Here is an 18,550-nt window from a genome sequence, read left to right as displayed (position 1 = left end):
TACGAATACGTCATGACTAAGCTGTTGCCCGCGACACGTGGAGACGACGAATCCCTTCAAACATATCTTTCCACTCTCTCCAAAGTCCTCAGCTAGCCCTTTTTCCCCCTAGACACCGACTCGTCGCTCATTCAAGCGGCCGGCTTACCCGCGGACCCGATTAACGCACATTCCTGCGACAAACCGCCCCGCCGAGTCTCGCGGCATGGCGAACCGGCAAATCGCGCGACGCATCGTCGTCAGCGGCGCCCTCTCAATATGTCTGCTTTTTTTCCTCTTTATTCGACCCCAAGGGCCTCCGAGTCCAGCCGTGCGCGCCCCGGGACACATCGTTCATCCCTCAACAAACGCTCCGGGAATCGTGATCCAGGATGACCTGCTGAAAGGGGCAGTGGTTATGCCCAGACTTGGGAATGAAACGGTCAAGTAAGCAAGCATAGCCCTGAATGGCTCTTCAAGTTCAGAAGCTCTCGAACGGTAGCTAACTGAAGGCCGCGTGCTGTTCTACAGAGCTGAATTAGGCCGCGCAACATGGAAGTATTTCCACACGGTGATGGCACGCTTCCCCGAAAAACCTACGACCGACGAACAAGATGCGCTGCGCTCTTACATATATCTCTTTGCACGGCTATACCCATGGTACGATCCCCTGCCTGTTGTACCCTGCAAACTACAGCGGACCTACATGACGATGGGCTAACGGTGTGACAGCGGCGAATGCGCGGAGCACTTCCAACAGCATTTGAACAAATATCCGCCCCAAGTATCGTCACGAAAAGCGGCTGCCGGATGGGCCTGCTTCATCCACAACGAGGTCAATGTGATGCTCGACAAGCCCGAGTTCGACTGTAATGACCTGGGCGCATTCTATGACTGCGGCTGCGCGGGAGACGAAGACGAAGCGGGTGCGGAAGATGGAACCCACCCGGCTACGAGCCGCGCTGCTGGCAAGAGCGATGAGCCGGACCCTCTTGATCATTTGGCTGTGGAGATCTCAAAGGAAGCGTAGGTGCTCTAGTCCCTGTGGAATAATAACATCTCGATTAATGATCCACTTCTAGGACAACTCGGGGTTGATCGATGCACAGCAGACTCTTGGTTTATTTGGTCCAGTTCCTGAGGATTCCTTGTCGGATTGCATAGCGTTATCATTTTGTGTTTTTTGACTTTCTACTCAATCGTCCACCAGAGCTGGCCTCTTGTACAGTATTGGACCCATGGTAATACATCTATATACCCTTTCTCATTCAATTTGAGCATTACCGAATGGTTTTTGGCCCTTGTTTGGATGCGCTACAATACCAATCGGGCCCAGGATACCCTTCATCAGGCATCCCCTTTCTATCAGCCCCTCGAAAAACGCCATATCGACGCCGTACACAGTCCAGTCACCTGACCTGCCGATCTGTCTTCTGTCGTCCCGTTTGAGAGCTACCAGCGCATCCACCATCCAAAATTATCTCGATATTCCCCACATCCCCCACTACCTCCACCAATGATCTGAGTTCTTCCATAGTTCTGCAATAAACCTGCTTCCTCATATCAGAGATGGTAACGTCTCTTCTACGGTCCTTACCCCTGCTCGGACGAAGATGGAAACCCCTTAATTTCTCAAACCAGAATTTCGTTCGGATACCTGTAAGCCAGGTAATTGAAGAGGAGACCATCCCAGGTTATGTTGCTACCCGGTACTATCCTACTCAAATAGGAGAAATCCTTCAAAGCCGATATCAAGTAGTGGGAAAGCTCGGATTTGGAGCTAGCTCAACTGTGTGGCTCGTGCGGGATATAGAGTGAGGCGCCTATGGAATGTATATTTATAGATATATTATAGTCGATTGCTAACTGAAAGCACAGACACCGTCGTTATGTCACTCTCAAGATGTTCATCAACTCTGCATCATTGGGGAAGCAACTGGATGACGAACTCAACATATACAGACGCATAGAAGGAGCCTCGCAAAACCATCCAGGTCGTGAATATGTCAGGTCGTTGCTCGACTCGTTTGATGTCGATGGCCCTGAAGAGAAACATCGATGCCTTGTGCATCCTCCCTTATGGGAGAGTGTGTTGGCTTTCCTGTTTCGCAACCCGATCCGGAGACTGCCTACAACAATCTTGGTGGTTGTGCTTCACTGTCTGTTTTTGGCCCTAGATTATCTCCATACAGAATGCAAAATTATACATACAGGTATTTCTCCCCATTTTGTCTTCTGCTTCTATTCTTAACTGAACAATTCCATTAGACATCAAGGCCGACAATCTTATGTTTGGCATCGACGATGATTCGGTTTTTAGTGATTTTGAGGAGAATGAGCTTCGGGATCCTTCTCCAGGGAAAGAGCTAGACGGAAGGACCATCTATGTTTCCCGGGAGCTTAGAATGCCTAAGAGGTTGGATGCCCCGGTCCTATGCGACTTTGGCTCGGCCGTATTCGGTGACGAGAAGCACACGGAAGACGTTCAGCCTGATATCTACCGGGCACCAGAAGTAATTCTGGAAGCTCCCTGGACATACAGTGTTGATATATGGAATGTGGGATGTATGGTAAGGTGATTAGTCCCATCTTAGTGGTGCAGACGTTAAATCACCAGATTTGGGACCTTTTCGAAGGCGGGTCCCTGTTCTCGGGCCGGGATCCTGAATTTCAGACCTACCGGAGTCGAGCGCATCTCGCCGAAATGATAAGCCTTCTCGGCCCACCGCCGCCGAGTCTTCTTGCACAAGGGGATTTAACCGGAAAGTTCTTTAAGGAAGGTAAGTCAACTTCTTAACAAGAAGGGTAATCATTCATTGTGTCTGACTTTCTAGGTAACTTCTGCGCTGGAATCCCAGTACCAGAATACACGCCACTCGAAGCGAGGGAAACGACTCTTGAGGGAGAGGAAAAGGAGAAGTTTCTTTGCCTCGTGCGAAAGATGCTACAGTGGGAGCCGGGAAAACGGAGCTCTGCGAGGGAACTTGAAGAGGACGATTGGGTGCAAACAGGACTACGTGGATAGTCTGAGATCTGTGGAACTAACAGTTGGCAGATTCCATACTGAACAGAGGACTCGTGATATGATTGGCCGGTATATTCAAGGCTACTCATTTGCATCGAGCTCTACGGAGTAGCATCGACCACATTACTTTTGCGTTTAAGCAATCGCCAGTGTGGAGGCCCCAGTATGATTGGCCCCATTTTGTTAATAGTCATGGATATCCTATGGAGAACATGCTATTAGTGCAGAACAGCGAGCTAGAGGGCTGTTATAAGAACAGCGTGATCGATATCTATAAGTTGTTTTGGCTTACGTTCTAGTATGCTAGATGCATGCTGCTCTCCTATTGGGAAACAAATTTCTCTTCCTAATACCGCCATAGCCTATAGCCTGTAGACGGCTTTTTTTTTTTGTTTTTCGTTCATTGAGCACTTCACGATGAGGACCGGGGAGACCCACACCTCGGGGCCGTTTTATACGGACCTTTTTTCCGATTTATGTTCAATTAGTCCACCCTCGGAGGTCTGGCACAAGTCTACGCAGTAGAAATCTGGGGGCCACGATGACGACCAGGCCCACATGAGAAGCAGGAAAAGCATGCAATAATTCGCCACTTGCGGACGAGTGTGCGACTGCCCAACCTTCAGGAACGAAAGACCTGATTGACGTGCCGGATATCCGGGTGGGCCTCGGCCGTTTTGGCCCGCTTTTTTTCGGCGAAATTAAGGCGATTCCGAGAAGACGTTGGAGGCCCCCAGAGGTACTTAAAGTATGGAAGGTGACAGCAATTGCTGGGGTTGTTTCCCCATACCCCCTGGACATGCATGATCCTGCAGGCCAGGATGGCGCAAAGGCGCCGGTTGTGTATCCGAAGAGGATCTCCTACTGGCGTCTGATGTCTGACCAAGGCGTGATCACACAAGAGATTCTGGATCATAAGTATGCCGGTTCAGGAACTGAAAGCGATCCATTCGTGGTGACCTGGTTACCGGATGATCCTCGCGACCCCATGCGGTTTGGTTTAGCGAGGAAAGTCTTCATCACGTGTCTGACGGGCTTCGCGACTCTGGCTGTGTCCTTGGCTTCGTCGGCGTATAGCGGGAGTCTAAATAGCATCACCGCGCACTTCCAGGTCGGCGACGAAGTTGCCACGCTGGGCCTGTCGTTATACGTCATTGGGTTCTCCGTAGGGCCACTTCTTTGGGCGCCGTTAAGCGAGAATATTGGCAGACAGATACCATTCTTTATCTCGTTTTTTTGCATGAGTGCCTTCCTAGCAGGCTGTGCCGGTGCGCAGAATATCCAAACCCTCGTGATCCTGCGCTTTTTTGCCGGAGTCTTTGGATCTTCTCCCCTCAGTAATTCCGGAGGAGTAGTGTCAGATATGTTCTCTGCCCGACAGCGAGGATTAGCACTTTGTTTGTTTGCTGCGACCCCTTACGCGGGTATGTATGCCTTTGTCCTAATGAATCAAAAACGTCAATGCTAATCAGAACCTCGAAAACCAGGTCCTGCCCTCGGTCCCAGTATTGGTGGATTCCTGTCAATGAACGCAGGATGGCGATGGGTAGAAGGCCTTCTGTCAGCCCTGGCCGGTCTGGTATGGATCCTTCTCATCTTCTTCCTCCCCGAAACCTATGCGCCAGTTCTACTTCGAAAACGGGCTTTGAAGCTGTCAGAACAGACCGGCAAGTGCTACATGAGTGTCCGTGATATCGGCAAGCCCCAACAGGAGTGGGTCTCGCGCCTGAAGACCATCTTCTCACGGCCTTGGATCTTGCTGATCCGCGAACCCATTGTGTTTCTGTTCACCTTTTATGCTGCGCTTATCTACGGCACGCTTTATATGCTCTTCGATGCCTTCCCCGTGGTATACGAGCAAGAACGCGGCTGGAATGAGGGCGTCGCCGGCCTCCCCTTCATTGGCGTGCTGATAGGCACCTGCAGCGGCGTACTCTATACGCTCTGGGACCATAAGCGATACGACCAGACACTGAAGAACCACAACGGGTTCCCGCCACCGGAAGCCCGACTCCCGCCCAGCATGGTCTCTGCCGTTACGGTCCCGATCGGGTTATTCTGGTTTGCGTGGACAAACTCGCCATCCATCCACTGGCTGTCCAGCGTGGCTGCGATGATTCCCTTCGGCTTCGGGCTCGTTCTCATCTACCTTGGTATCGTCAACTACCTCGTCGACTCTTACACGTTATACTCGGCGTCGGTGCTTGCGGCCATGTCCATTCTCCGGTACAGCTTCGGCGGCATCTTCCCACTTTTCACCCGGTACATGTATGCGGGGCTGGGGATTCACTGGGCCTCGAGTATTCCGGCATTTTTGTCCTTAGCATGCATGCCAATGCCTTTTGTGTTCTATTACTACGGAGCTGCGATCCGCAGTCGATGCAAGTACGGGGCAATATGTGCAAGGGAAATGGAACAGATCCGGCAGACCGCCCAGGAGAAAAGTGAAAAATAGCATTTTCGCGGGACTTGATGTATATAATAATAGACTACGAGTAGTGACCGGCAATGCAGTATCCCCGAGTAGGCATTGCCGTTCTACTCCAAAAGCCGAATATTTTCAATCCCTAACTTTTTTTTCCCCCATACCAGTAGCAGTGCTGAATCACCCGCCATGAGCTATGCCTCGTTGATTACACTTGGGAATTACATTTGTATGAACAGAAGGAACAAAATGAGCAATTTACGAACTTGATCTTAATCCCAGATCATTGTCGTAAACCCGTGGAGTCGGATATCATGTCCTACAGCGCAGATTCAAGGGCTTCCGATCCCTCAACTCCAGCCGTAGCTTTACAGTGTTCATGAACAAATGATCGGCAGACTATTCCTCGATTCCTGGATTTAGATCGCTTATAGACGCTAATTTTCTTGGCTGTGGATGTTCATGGAGATCAGGCTTCTAATCTGGGGATGAAGTATCCGGGGAGTATTCTTTCCATTGGTGCGATTGTTTTGGATTCCTTTCTGAGGTCGGAACTCAAGGGGAGAACCGTGGGACATCGACGAGATATGACTTGGAACAGACTTCTAAGAGGAATCATAGAGCGGTTCGTAGAGAAATAGACATTATACATGAAGACCAGAGGCTTTACGTTGGAGCCACTATATGCTCTTTCAATTTTTTTTTTTTGGTTGATGCTGCTCAAAGCACCAAGGTAGCAAGCCATCTATAATTGATGGTATTACAGGGACCAATATATGACTGTTTTCATCTATTCATTGCGAAGAAAACGATCTACATCATGACAAGGCCATTAAGAACAGGAAAATGAAAAACTTTGACCAACGGGCCAGTTGATCGGGTCTAGATCCGTTAAAAACATACCCTTTTCGTCATCATACGGGCGTCATATTCAATCATCCACTGCGGAAGTGGAAGCCCAGTTTGAAAGGAGAGCGAGAATCAACAGCGAGGCAAATTCGACATCTACTGCTTCTCAGCCTCGCCCTGGGCCTCACCCTCGGCAGGGGCATCCTTCATCTCGGCATCGCCCTCAGCGCCCTTCTTGGCCTCCTCTTCGGCCTTCTTGGCCTCAGCCTCGGCGTTCTTCTTAGCTTCGAGTTCGGCACGCTTCCTGGCGGCGGCCTCCTCCTCAGCCTTGCGGACGGCCTCGCGCTCGGCTTCGATCTTCTCCTTGTAACGCTGGATGATAGGACCGGCGATGAAGCGGATGTCATCCATCTTGGCAACGTAGACGGACTTGGTGGTATCCTCGCCCTCCTCGTAGAGCCAGTCCTGCAACCCAGTTAGTTGGTGTTTCGACGAGTACTCAAATAGGTTGATAGTGCACATACCTCGGTGGCCATCAGCTTGGCGCGCAGCTTCTCCTTTTCCTCTTCGCTGGCGAACTCGGCGTAGACACCGTCGATCTTGTCACGAAGCTCGTAGATAGAAGCCTCGAGCTCGTTCTTCTTCTCGTCGGTCTCGGCGACAAGCTTGTCTTCCATGTACATGGCGTTCTCACGCTCCTGGAGCGCAGCCTTGGTAGCCTCATCGAGGCCGCCAGTACCGGAAGCAATAGGCAAGTCACCCTTGCGGACCTGCTTCTTAACCTTGCGGGTCTTGGGCTCTTCGGGCTTGTCGGTGTCCATAGCCTAGAAAACATTAGTACATAATCCTGTGGATGCCAGAAGATTGAAAAAAAACTTACGTCACCGTCCTTCTTGTCACCCTCCTCAGGAATGGGCTCCTCAACTTCCATGTCCTCAACGTAGTAACCAGACTCGACGTTAAGGATACCGTGCAGGTTAAGACGGGCCTTGAGCTTGCAGATCATGAAGTCGTCATTAGCATCGGCCTTGACGCCCTTCACGGAGAAGCGGCCAATCCAGGGGTTGACCTTTCCGGGAAGAGCCTCGGGCTTGGAGTAGCGGGCCTCCAGGTCGAAGGGCTGCTTGCGGTAGAAAGTGAGGATCTTGGTCGAGGGCATCACGTTGCCACGGCTGAAGACGGTAAGGCTGGTGTCCTCATCAGGGATATCGGGAGACTGCTCCCAGGTGAAGTCGATGGGGTAGTTGACGATGTCGTGGATGGCGAAATCCCGAACGCGGAAAACGGGGGAGAGAGTGGCACAGCAGAAAGCACATCCACGGGCGATGGCCTCATCCTGGTTGAGAGTGAAGGAAAGGTTCTTGCCGAAGAACTTGGAGACGGCTTCCTTGATAGCAGGGACACGCGTGCAGCCACCCACCATCTCAATGTAGTCAATGTCGTCAACAGTGAGCTTAGCCTCGGCGAGAGCCTGCTCCAAGGGAACGGTGACTCGGTCAAGGAGGGGGCGGACCATGTCCTCAAGCTCATCACGCTTGACCATGGCGCGGACATCGGTGTCCTCCATCAGAGACTCAATGCTCATAGGAGCCTGAGGGTTGGCAGACATAACCTTCTTCATCTTCTCAGCAGCGGCCACGGTGCGAGACCAGGCCTTACCGTTCGTGCGGATGTCGATCTTGAACTTTTCCTTGAACTCATCGGCGAAGCGCTCGGTCAGAGCCAAATCAAAGTCCCGACCACCGAAGTGGCGATCGTAAGCGGTCGACTTAACATTGAGCTCACCCTTGCGGAACTCAACCACAGTCGCTGTGTAGTCACTGGCACCAATGTCGACGAAGACCACGCGGCGAGGCTTCTCCTCAGGGCCGGGCAGGTCCATCTTGGTGATACCGTATCCGAGAGCAGTAGCGGTGGTGTCGTTGACCAGGCGGAGAACATTAAGACCGGCGATTTCGCCGGCATCGATCATAGCCCGGCGCTGGACATCGGTGAACCAAGCAGGCACACTGATTGTGACATCAGAGACAGGGAGTTTCAGTTCCTTCGAGGCCGTGTCCTTGATCTTAGTCAAGTACATAGCAACCAGCTGTGTCGCGGTGAATTTCTCCTTCTTTCCGAGGTAGTTAACCTCAACACCGGCCTGACCATTGACATCGATGATGGCGGGGGTGTTGAACTTCTGCTCGATCTGGACATCGGGGTCGTCGAAAGAGCGGCCAATGAGGCGCTTCAAAGATCCGATAGTGTTCTTGAGGTTGGAGGTCTCCTGTGTCTTAGCGGCCTCACCGATGTGTCTGCTGCGAGCGCTGAAACCGACGAGGGAGCTATTGGGCAGAAAAAAAAAGTCAGCGAGATTCAGAAATGAAAAATGGAAGCTGAAAGCTGGAGCTGGATGCCCATGTTCCTGCCAAAAGGCTTTAACTTACGGAGTTTGACGGTTAGACACCTCGTTGGTGATCTATACCAAGAAGAACACATTCAGTTAATCATTGTTCGATCCAATATCACCGCGCACATGGAGGCGCGGGGCTTAGCGGGGCTAAAACTCACAATATCTATGCCCTTGTTTCTGGCAACACCGATCTTGGTGCTCTGCGCACCAAAATCAATACCGACAACAGACATTGTAGGCGAGGAGAGAATGTGGATTGATCGAGGAGGGGGTAGTTGGGAGATTGCGGGAGAGAGGATCAAGGAAGGTGAGAAAGAACTTTTGGAGGGGAGAATTTGCACGCCACTCCACTTGATTGGCGGGGCTGAAGTGAAGAAGAGCTGGGTATCAAGTCCAGAGGACAGAAAAGCTAATGAGAAAAAAAGAGACTAAAATTTCAAAATTTCATAAAGAGATCCTGTGCAAGCCTACGATGAATACTGGGACTATATACGGGCACACTTTTGGCATCCGCGTCTGTGTGGCCATCGAAAGTTCCAGCAGAGACCAGAACTTCCACGATGTGTCACTGGCTGGGCAACACTCACCGCTTAGGGGTAGATGCGCAGAAAAATCATTTCGTTCACCGCCAAGCACTTGGCACCAAGCACTTGGAACCGCGTGTGTCATAACTACTGCGTAGTTAACTAGACCCTAACCCCATCGGTCCCACTGGTGTACGCAGACGCGGGCCTTTTCATGTCATACGCCTGAATTGAAATAAAAAGAACCAATGCCGAGGTGAGGCTTTTTGGATGCCTGGTGCCTTCTGGGGCCCCTATTCTGGTTATCCCTCTACCAGAACAAATTATTTGTCACATTCAAAGGTCAGGGCCTTGGCTTGGATTCCGAATACCAGTATTGACGTCACTTGGATTGGATTCAAAAATAATGATACTCTGAAAAAGAGAGGAAGAGACAAAGTCTAACGAATACTGCTGGTAATGGCCTGATAACGAGCCCTTAAACGACATCACTCGCAAATCCAGACTGTCTGGCATCAGACAGCTTTTGCTGATCCTCCTCGCTCATCAACCTTTCCATGTTGCGAGTTACTGCCATTGGGTTAGGGTGACCACCATCAGATGATGCACTGAGAACGGACTCAAGTGAGTCTCGGAATGTCCCAGGCATCCGGGGAGCCATAAGGCCACGCATATCAGGGAGCGAATTTCCCTCGGCATGAGTGTAGAAGCCATCAAGGAGCTGCGCGGCTGGGGTAAATCGTCCTTCAATGCGCTCTGGGGGACGGATCGGAACAGATCGCCGACGGTGGAGGTTGGTGCGAAATGTATCCACATTAACATTGAGCTCGTCACCTTGTTCCCGGGCGTACTCAGCAGCTTCCTCGGGGGAAGTATTCTCATCGGCAGCTGCAGCATCCGCTCGTGGGCCGCCCCAGGTCCGCTGACCTGCAGTGAAAATTCCATACATCATGTAGATCCAGTTGAACACTGGGTTTATGATGAACATGATGGGGTATAGCCAGGCTTTATAACGCTTCAATTGGAGCCCGAAGTAGAACATGAGAAGATAGTTCAGCCCGAGCGAGACTCCAATGAAGCCCACTGGCAGATCGGATGCATGCTTCGATGTTGTGGCCAAGGCAATGATCAGGACAAAGAATAATAGCGCCGTCGTACGGATCGTATTTTGCATGAACCGAACCAAGCACAATAGCGGATATCGCATCCATAACCGCACGTCAGTGATCATACAGACCTCATTGGTAATGAACCCCAGGAACCAACGGCGACGTTGTTTCAAAAGACTTGAGAACGTCTGTACTGCTTCGGTCTTGCAGAAGGCACCCGTACACATCTGAATCTGGTATGGTCCCTTCGCACTAATCATGAACAGATGGGTCAACCACCGGTCCTCGCCAAGATGACATTTGCCGAAATCGAATAGGTCGTCGCACTGCTCGGCCTTCTCAGCGAAATAGTATTTAGCCATTCGTCGAAATGCAGAAAACCGCAAAATAGTGAGTGCACCTGGTAGACAAGTCACCGCTCCACAGCCGGATTCAACCGTGCGCTCGAAAAGCTGCCCGTGAATATACTCCATATCTTGGATGATCGTCAAGAGGCTGTTTTTACCAGTGGTACAAGTAATAATACCCGTCATCGCAAGCATATTATGCTTGTTTCCCGGCTTCAGCTCCATATCATACATGAAATTCTGTAGACAGACCTGGTCGAGAATGCAATCGGAGTCGATAAATAGGACGAAAAGATCGTCATGTCTCTTCAAGTATTCTTTGTAGACTTTGTCGATGAGCTTGAAGGTTTGCTTTTGGCAATGCCTCTTACCACCATGCTTGAAGCGGGAAACAGTGATACGAGCGTTCTTGTAAATCACGTCGATGCTTTGAGGATATCTTTTCTGGGATGCTGGAAGGCCAAGGTACTCAACGATGCGCATGTATGTCTCATCCACAATGGGGCCGTCCCAAGAGAGAAAGAGATGTATGCAAGATGCCGGGTAATCGCAGTCAACTACCGAGTCGATTGCCTTGATCAGTACGTCAGGCTCTTCCTTGTAGACCGGCATCACCACGACCGTCTTGGGAGCAGTACGATCATCCAAGGCCTCCTGGATCCTTTTCTTTCGCCCAATCGAATTCACAACGAGCCCGTATACACAGAAAAGCCAGGGACCGATCAGGAGAATCGAAAAAGACCAAAACGCGAACAATTGAAAGGCATTAACGACGTCCTGCGGGAAATATTGTGCTGCTCGGGCGGGTAGCGGTAATGTGAAGAGCATGACCGGAAGGAAGGCCAAACTGGAGAAGGATCAGTCTCACACTAGTACCTCCGGAGACAGGTCTGGAGGGCCTAGCATTACCGTAGCAAAGTGAACAGGACCGCCATGACAGCTGCCAGGAATTTGATGCTCCAGTGATCAGCCTTTTGATACACTTTGACCAGACAAAAGAGGAATGCTGCGAGCCAAAGGAGCCACTCGAAAACTGCTGCTAGCATGAATGGTCCGATCACAGCCAAATACGCAATCTAAAGGAATGTCAGTACTTCAGGGGAATACATGGTAAGGCTTTCTTTACATCTTTGGCCGGCCATTTGTCTGTCGCCATGTTTGTTGCCGACGGATATGAGATGAAGGGACTTGAACGATGCTGCGTAAAGAAATGAGATATTTGCTCTTCTTGGAGTAAGTTTATTTGGGAAGCTTTGCTGATGGAGCTTCTATGGAGATGCAAAAAGGTCATCGCATAGATTGGCAGGCGTGACCCTGCTTGATAACAATAGCCTTGCAGCCCTTGCTCATGTTTCGGACCCCAAAACCACCAAAGGCACCTCAAAAATAGAAGACATATCACTTCATGCATGCAATCATACAATTTTTACGCGATACTCAAAATTTTCAAAGAAATGAATCCGATGAGGCAGCAGGCCAGCAGGAAATATGTACTAATGTGTCTGTCTAGATCTTTTACCTGATTGGGGCTAGCGTCATCGCCTGAGGCAGCAGGGCCGACAGCTCCCCCCAAAAAAATTCACTCCAACAGCTTCAGGTCGAAGCCTTCTCTTTGTTCCTCTTGCAGATTTCCAGATTTCCATTTTCGGAGGTAAATTGGTTGGATCAATTGGTGATTCGCATAAATCGCCAACCCGCCAGTGACTCGAATTTATCTTGAGTCATACGAACCTGCCAAAGCCGTTGCCCGCCTTTACTTTCTTTTTTTTTCTTTATCTCATCCCGCCGATACCTTTTTTTTCGCGTTCTTTGCGCGAACCACCCCGCTTAAAATGTCTGACGAACAGAAGCCTACCGCCAACGTGGAGGCCGAGAAGGACGTCCGGGATGTCCTCGCTGAACTGAAGGGTGAGAACACCAAGCCCGAGGGAGCTACCAAGGAGGACGACGAAGCGCGTATTGTCGCCGAAGCCGCCAAGCTGGGCGAGAAATCTGAGAAGTCACAAGAAAAGCCTCACCAGCGCGATGGTGGCCGTCCCCGCCGCAACATGAACAATGCGCGATTCGACCCGTCCACTCTGGAAGAGACCGATGACCCAGTGCAGATTCGCAAGCAGGTACAAATCGAGTTTTGCCGTCCGTCGCGTTCTCAAAGGCGCCCGCTAATGTGACTCGAATAGGTCGAGTTCTACTTCTCCGACTCCAACCTTTTTAGCGACAAGTTCCTGATGGGTCTGGTTGACGGCGCCAAAAACAATGCCGTTCCCCTTGAAACCATCCACTCGTTCAAGCGTATGAAGCGCTTCCAGCCTTTCAGCGCTGTCGTCGAAGCTCTCAAGACCTCCGAGACTCTCGAGTTGACTGACAACGACACCGCCGTCAAGCGTAAGGTCCCTCTACCCGAGAATAACGATGACTCGATCAAGGTTTTTGAGAACAAGGCCATGGCCCGCAGCATCTACGCCAAGGGCTTTGGACGCGAAGAGGGCAGCACCCAGTATGACATTGAGGCCTTCTTCGCTCCTTACGGACCAATTAACGCTATTCGCTTGCGTCGTGGTGATGACAAGGGTTTCAAGGGCAGTGTTTTCGTCGAGTTCGCCACCGAAGAGAAGCAAAAGGAATTCCTGGACCTTCCGGAGAAACCCAAGTGGAAGGGCAAGGATCTGATTATCAAGAGCAAGAAGCAGTACTGTGACGAGAAGGTAGAGGAGATCAAGTCTGGCAATGTCAAGCCCAGCCGTGGTCGGGGCGGTGGCCGCGGCCGCGGTCGTGGTGGCCGTGGTGGTCGCGGCAACCACCGTAACAACGACCGTGGTGACCGTAATGACAACCGCGACTGGCGCGAACGCCGTGCCGATGACCAGAAGAACGGTTTCAAGGACGACAAGGCCGAGGCCAAGAAGGATGAACGGTTAGTAAAATATTTTCATGAAATTGCGATTGTCCACCTCGCTAACTGCATTGCCGTAGTGGTGTCCCTGTGGTCGAGAGCACCGCTGACGCGGGCCAGAAACGTCCTCGCGAGGAAGAGGCCAACGGCGATCACCCCGCTAAGAAGGTTGATGCTAAGGAGTAAATACGGTGCTTGAGACTTGACTCCATTTTCCTATCATCCATTTTTTGTTCTCTTGTCATTGGGCGGGTTATAAAAGTATTATGGAACGGGCCACCCATTTTGGCAAAGTTACATAGGGAAAGACCCTCCGGCGTTTTTTTCTTTTTTTTTCTTTTTGCTTGATAAATTATGATCTGGACGTGATTCATGCTTTCGAGTTATCATAGGCAAAATTATCCATATTCCCATGCTTCCAGCTAGCTCTTGGTTTTGCTGCCAGTAACACATATGCGGTTAGAACTCCAAGTCATATGCCAGGGTGTCTTCGCACAGTTCCTCCCGGATCTTATGAACTCTGCGGAGTCTCATTAGCGTCTGTCAATGAGCTCTGTTAAAGGGCGTCCTTACTCCAAGTGAGCCGGATGTGTCGCATACGAAGCAACATGCTCTGGGGAGTCCAGAATGGCCACGAGACCCATATCGAATCCTTTCGCACGAGGGACACTGATCGGAAGAGGCTGACCTGCCTCAATTGATCTGAGGCCTGTCAATAAGAGTGAAAAATGTCAGTCATCTGTTATTATCATCTTTTTGGGCTCGGCATTCGCTTCAAACAAGGCAATCGCCGATGCGTGAGACAACATACCTGGAATCTGCCCCACCATCCCTTTGGTTTTCTCGGCCCAGGCGCTTAATTGAGCCTGAGTGACGCCTTGTTTCAGGCGAAATAGAACTGTTAGGCCCTGTTAGCAGCTCGCTCGAGGTATTGGAATTCTGAGGGGGGGTTCTCCGCATTGGGAGTCAGGTGGGGAGGGTATAGAAGGCATACCGATGTGGTAGACGGGCATAATGCTACAGCGGTTGCCGTCGAGTCCTTAAACAGAAAAGGAAAAAGGAGACTTTGGGTTGCTGTAGGATCTAAGTGAAGGGAAAAGTCTCGATGCGGGATGTCATGGGTTGTTTTAGCGCCGAGACAGGCTGATGGCGACGGAGAACGTGGGGGTGGATCGTCGGCATATCTCCGATATGGATTTGTGGGCGCGAAGACGATTGGCCTAGATACACTCTCCGGTCAGTAACAATGACTATGCACATATATTAGGTAGCATGAGCTTCATTCGAGTTCGCCCCACGAGTGATACTAGGATCCTGAGCCTTCTTCCTTCCGTCCCATGCCGGGTATACAGGTTTTAATGCGGATCATAGCTTTTACAGTATCTGTATACCTCATAGAAGACTTAGTAGGGTTGTGAAATGTATGACATATTAATTACGCGGATTCGGGACATTATTAACATCCATCTTCTAGTACGAGCGTGCTTCGCATGATGAGGCCCATACGCTCGTGCCAGGAAAGTCCCGTTTGATGCGGGGGCGGCCCTCAGCCTCACCACGAAGAGCCCAGCCTTCCGAGTCCCCTAGCCCAAGAGCGGATCAACATGTCAACCAGCATATACTTTGGCAATTCGCACACTGAAAACACTGGAACGCAAGTGGGAAGCAATACTGGTAGCATTTATGTGAATTATCTCGGTAAGCACCACATCTGGCTGGAAGGGCTGCGGCTTACTGGTAATCTCATCTAGGGGGGTGACCGTCCTAAAACACCACCGGAGCCTTTCTCTAATGTCCCATTCGACCGGGATCCAGATTTTGTCGGGAGAGAAGCCTTGCTCGAGAAGATCAACCAGAAATGTTCAAAGCCAAGCTCGAAGCTAGCCGTGGTCGGATTTGGGGGTGTTGGGTACGTCTGAGATACCGTCTCTTGTATCATCATCGACTGTCCGACAAGTCAGCTAATATCGGTATTGGAGGCAGAAAATCCAAGATGGTAGTCGAATATTGCTATCGCGTTCGGGAGAAGGCGCCGGATACCTTTGTCTTTTGGTGCCACGCAAGTAACGTGGTGCGGTTCGAGCAAAGCTATCACCAGATCGCCGAAAGATGCAAGATAACGAGAAATCAAGGCTCTAGTGCCGACCTCATGAGGCCAGTGTTAAATTGGCTTCAAGATCCAAAGCACAAATGGGTGCTGGTTCTTGATAACGTCGACGACGATTCCTTTCTCCATGAACGTCGATACTCTGACAACGGTCCCGGAAGTTCTATGCTCCCCGTCCGCGCATTCATACCGACAAATACCAGCGGCTCTATCATTATGACAACTAGAAGGAAAGCGGTCGCCGAGAGATTCGTCAATGATAAATTTCATATTCAGGTTCAGCCAATGAACAATGCGGATGCCCAAATGCCACTTGAGGCAAAACTGGGTGGAAACCTCGGCACAGAGGACAAAGAAGCTGCAACAAAGCTTCTAGAACTACTCGACCTCATACCACTTGCCATCATACAAGCAGCAGCATACATCAAGCAACGGTCGCCACTGTTCTCAATCCAGAAATATATCGAGGAGTTCGAAAGGAACGATAGTTTAAGGTTCAAGCTGCTCGCACATGAAGCAAACAACTACGATCGAGACTGGGAGGCAAGCAACTCTGTCTTGATTACATGGCAGCTATCCTTTAACCAAATTAAAGAAACTCGAATGTCTGCTGCGAATCTTCTGGCTCTCATGAGCTTTTTTGATAGACATGCGATCCCAGAGCGGTTGCTTCGTATTCCTGACGAGCCCCGCCATTCGAAAGCAACCAAGTGGCTAACTGGTCTCAAAGGGGCTGTGGGACGAGCTATGGACGCCGATGCAAAAATCAGTTTTCCACGAATCCCCAACAAGACAGCCTTGAAGCTGAAAGGGATTCTTTTATGGAAGATATTCTGGTATTACGAGAATTTTCGTTCGTTTCCATTGGGCAGGACGCTACTTCCTTTGAAATGCACCGATTGGTGCAACTTGCAACGCGGCAATGGCTAGACAGAACGATGGATGCTGAAATATGGCGCATTCGATTTATTCAACGCCTATTGGGGGTTTTTTCCTTCCGACCAAAAAACTCCAGCGAGCAAGAGATTAGGCCAAGAGCTTCTTCCACATGTCGGAGCAGCATTAAACCACCGTCCGGCCTCTAAAAGTGATATCTGTCAATGGGCTGACCTTTTAAGCAACGCGGCCAGCTTTTCAATGTCAGACGACCTCGTAGTTGGCCTTAAATTTTCCGAGACTGCAATGCGAGCGAGGAAAGAGATTCTTGGTACAAATCACGAGGATACAATTTATTCTATCAGAATCACTGCCTTCATATGTATGAACCTCAGTCGGCACAGTGAAGCTGAGGATCTCTCCAAAGAAGGCTTGACAGCCAGTGAGAAGCTCCACGGTCAAGACCACCCGGTCACAATCACCATACTTAGCAACATGGTCCATGTCTATGTTTTGCAAGGTAGATTGGAGGAAGCAGAGGCGATAGGCGCAAGGGCGGTCGAGGTTCGCAAAAAGACGCTCGGCCTCAAGGATCAGCTTTCTCTCACGAGCACGGGCAACTTGATTTTTGTTTATCATTTGAGGGGGAAATGGAAAAAAAGCGAAGAGTTGGGGGAAGAGCTCCTTGCGACAAGGACCAGGATACTCGGCCCCAACCACCCCGATACAGTTGCCTCCAAATCGAACTTGGCCCTTAGTTACCATTCTCTGGGTCGTTTTTCAGATGCAGAAAGGCTAGCCGAAGAGGCTCTCAATTATTGGAGAGAGGTCGCTCCTCTACAAAATCTCTATCACATCCAAGCGATGATGAATCTTGCGACCGCGTATGGCAGTAGAGGCCGGTTATCCGAGTCGGAAGCAATGTTGAAAGATGGGCTCATTATTTGCGAAAAGTATTCAGCATTAGGGCCGAGACATCCTACAACTCTTAATTTTATGCATAATCTGGCATGGGTACTACATCTCTTGAGGCACTCAGAAGAGAGCATGAACCTGCAAGAGAAGGTCGTCCGTATCAGAAAGGAGGATCTGAGGCCAGCGCATCCCGATACGTTGAAATCTATGAGCAACTTAGCCGTTTTCTATGGCGAAGGAGGCCAACTTGCAGAGGGCGAGACTCTGGCTTATCAAGTTTTAGAAGCCCAAAGGAGGACACTTGGAGAAAGCCATCCGGCTACTCCGCGGAGCTTGCAGAACATAGCTTGCATGCAAATGGAACAGGGGAAAAAGTCCGATGCAATTGAAAATTTGGCCGAGTGCATTGACATTCGGAATCGAATCTTGCCCAAAGATCATTGGCAGTCCCAGCTTGGAAGAGAACTTCTCAAGAGTTGGCTTACCGAAAGCTAAATCGTCAATGCAGCTAGAGAGGGCCGATGTGAAGACACGGAGAAGTTGCTGGACGAGGGGTCAAGGGCAGAGCTCTGCAAAAGATGCGGTTCAGTTGAGCGACCTGGTGATCTTCCTAACTTAGGAAGAGCTTCATGTTGATAGGTAAATTTAGATAGATGTGGTACTAGTTGTATAGCCGCTGGAGGAATGATGTATGCGCACGGAGGCAGTATGTGCTTTTCATGATCGATGCCTTCTGATGTACACCCGTCTAGGAACCTAATTATTAACTCCAAAAGCCCCCCAGCAGTTCCTACCTACAGACACTTACCATTTACGTACAGTTCTCTCAAGAATTGATTCAGTACTTGTATCCACTTTAGTGGAACCTCTGTAGGTGACGCGGTTATGCGCGCCTTAGATGTTCGGCTCAATAGTACGCCTTAACCTGGCCAGGAGAAGGGGCATTTTGCCCATGAACGGCTCTCGAGAGCACTTCATACGTTCCTCCGTCAATTAAGTGCATAGTACGGCTTACCCTCTACACCTAGTCTGACTACTTGTAATTCATGTCAAGACCTGCAATCTTCTTGGCATCTTCAAGCCTAGTCTAGGCCCAGAGATCTCGA

General features: G+C 50.3%; 7 protein-coding genes across 7 annotated transcripts; 4 read left to right on the top strand and 3 right to left on the bottom strand.

Annotated features, from left to right (window-relative positions):
* Positions 1–205: 205 nt before the first annotated feature.
* On the top strand, positions 206–3,004 carry N7468_002250 (flavin-linked sulfhydryl oxidase ERV2; the record flags this gene model as incomplete). Its single annotated transcript, XM_058471547.1, has 7 exons — positions 206–426; positions 511–639; positions 712–1,005; positions 1,858–2,066; positions 2,248–2,549; positions 2,597–2,759; positions 2,814–3,004. The coding sequence occupies 7 exons, from the start codon at positions 206–208 to the stop codon at positions 3,002–3,004; spliced, it is 1,509 nt and encodes a 502-aa protein (XP_058334688.1).
* A 799-nt stretch (positions 3,005–3,803) lies between these two features.
* Positions 3,804–5,459, top strand: N7468_002249 (MFS transporter; the record flags this gene model as incomplete). The annotated part of the gene is made up of 2 exons (XM_058471546.1): positions 3,804–4,428; positions 4,492–5,459. 2 exons carry the CDS (start codon positions 3,804–3,806, stop codon positions 5,457–5,459), a joined length of 1,593 nt encoding a protein of 530 aa, XP_058334687.1.
* A 975-nt stretch (positions 5,460–6,434) lies between these two features.
* On the bottom strand, positions 6,435–8,906 carry hsp88 (Hsp70 chaperone Hsp88; the record flags this gene model as incomplete). Its single annotated transcript, XM_058471545.1, has 5 exons — positions 6,435–6,743; positions 6,803–7,102; positions 7,159–8,605; positions 8,708–8,739; positions 8,832–8,906. The coding sequence occupies 5 exons, from the start codon at positions 8,904–8,906 to the stop codon at positions 6,435–6,437; spliced, it is 2,163 nt and encodes a 720-aa protein (XP_058334686.1).
* A 769-nt stretch (positions 8,907–9,675) lies between these two features.
* Positions 9,676–11,809, bottom strand: chsD (chitin synthase D; the record flags this gene model as incomplete). The annotated part of the gene is made up of 3 exons (XM_058471544.1): positions 9,676–11,500; positions 11,563–11,729; positions 11,780–11,809. The coding sequence occupies 3 exons, from the start codon at positions 11,807–11,809 to the stop codon at positions 9,676–9,678; spliced, it is 2,022 nt and encodes a 673-aa protein (XP_058334685.1).
* Positions 11,810–12,485: 676 nt separating this feature from the next.
* Positions 12,486–13,732, top strand: N7468_002246 (tRNA maturation protein LHP1; the record flags this gene model as incomplete). The annotated part of the gene is made up of 3 exons (XM_058471543.1): positions 12,486–12,770; positions 12,834–13,567; positions 13,627–13,732. The coding sequence occupies 3 exons, from the start codon at positions 12,486–12,488 to the stop codon at positions 13,730–13,732; spliced, it is 1,125 nt and encodes a 374-aa protein (XP_058334684.1).
* Positions 13,733–14,115: 383 nt separating this feature from the next.
* On the bottom strand, positions 14,116–14,559 carry N7468_002245 (Dabb family protein; the record flags this gene model as incomplete). Its single annotated transcript, XM_058471542.1, has 3 exons — positions 14,116–14,255; positions 14,358–14,444; positions 14,541–14,559. 3 exons carry the CDS (start codon positions 14,557–14,559, stop codon positions 14,116–14,118), a joined length of 246 nt encoding a protein of 81 aa, XP_058334683.1.
* Positions 14,560–15,150: 591 nt separating this feature from the next.
* Positions 15,151–17,939, top strand: N7468_002244 (uncharacterized protein; the record flags this gene model as incomplete). The annotated part of the gene is made up of 4 exons (XM_058471541.1): positions 15,151–15,204; positions 15,298–15,455; positions 15,530–16,489; positions 16,934–17,939. The coding sequence occupies 4 exons, from the start codon at positions 15,151–15,153 to the stop codon at positions 17,937–17,939; spliced, it is 2,178 nt and encodes a 725-aa protein (XP_058334682.1).
* Positions 17,940–18,550: the final 611 nt, after the last annotated feature.

This window comes from Penicillium chermesinum, assembly GCF_028974085.1.
Source record: "Penicillium chermesinum strain IBT 19713 chromosome Unknown utg000002l:1.0-5270490.0:1.0-5274688.0, whole genome shotgun sequence".
NCBI lineage: Eukaryota > Fungi > Ascomycota > Eurotiomycetes > Eurotiales > Aspergillaceae > Penicillium > Penicillium chermesinum.
Note: the sequence above shows the minus strand (reverse complement) of the source record. Positions and strands in the feature narration are given on the sequence as shown.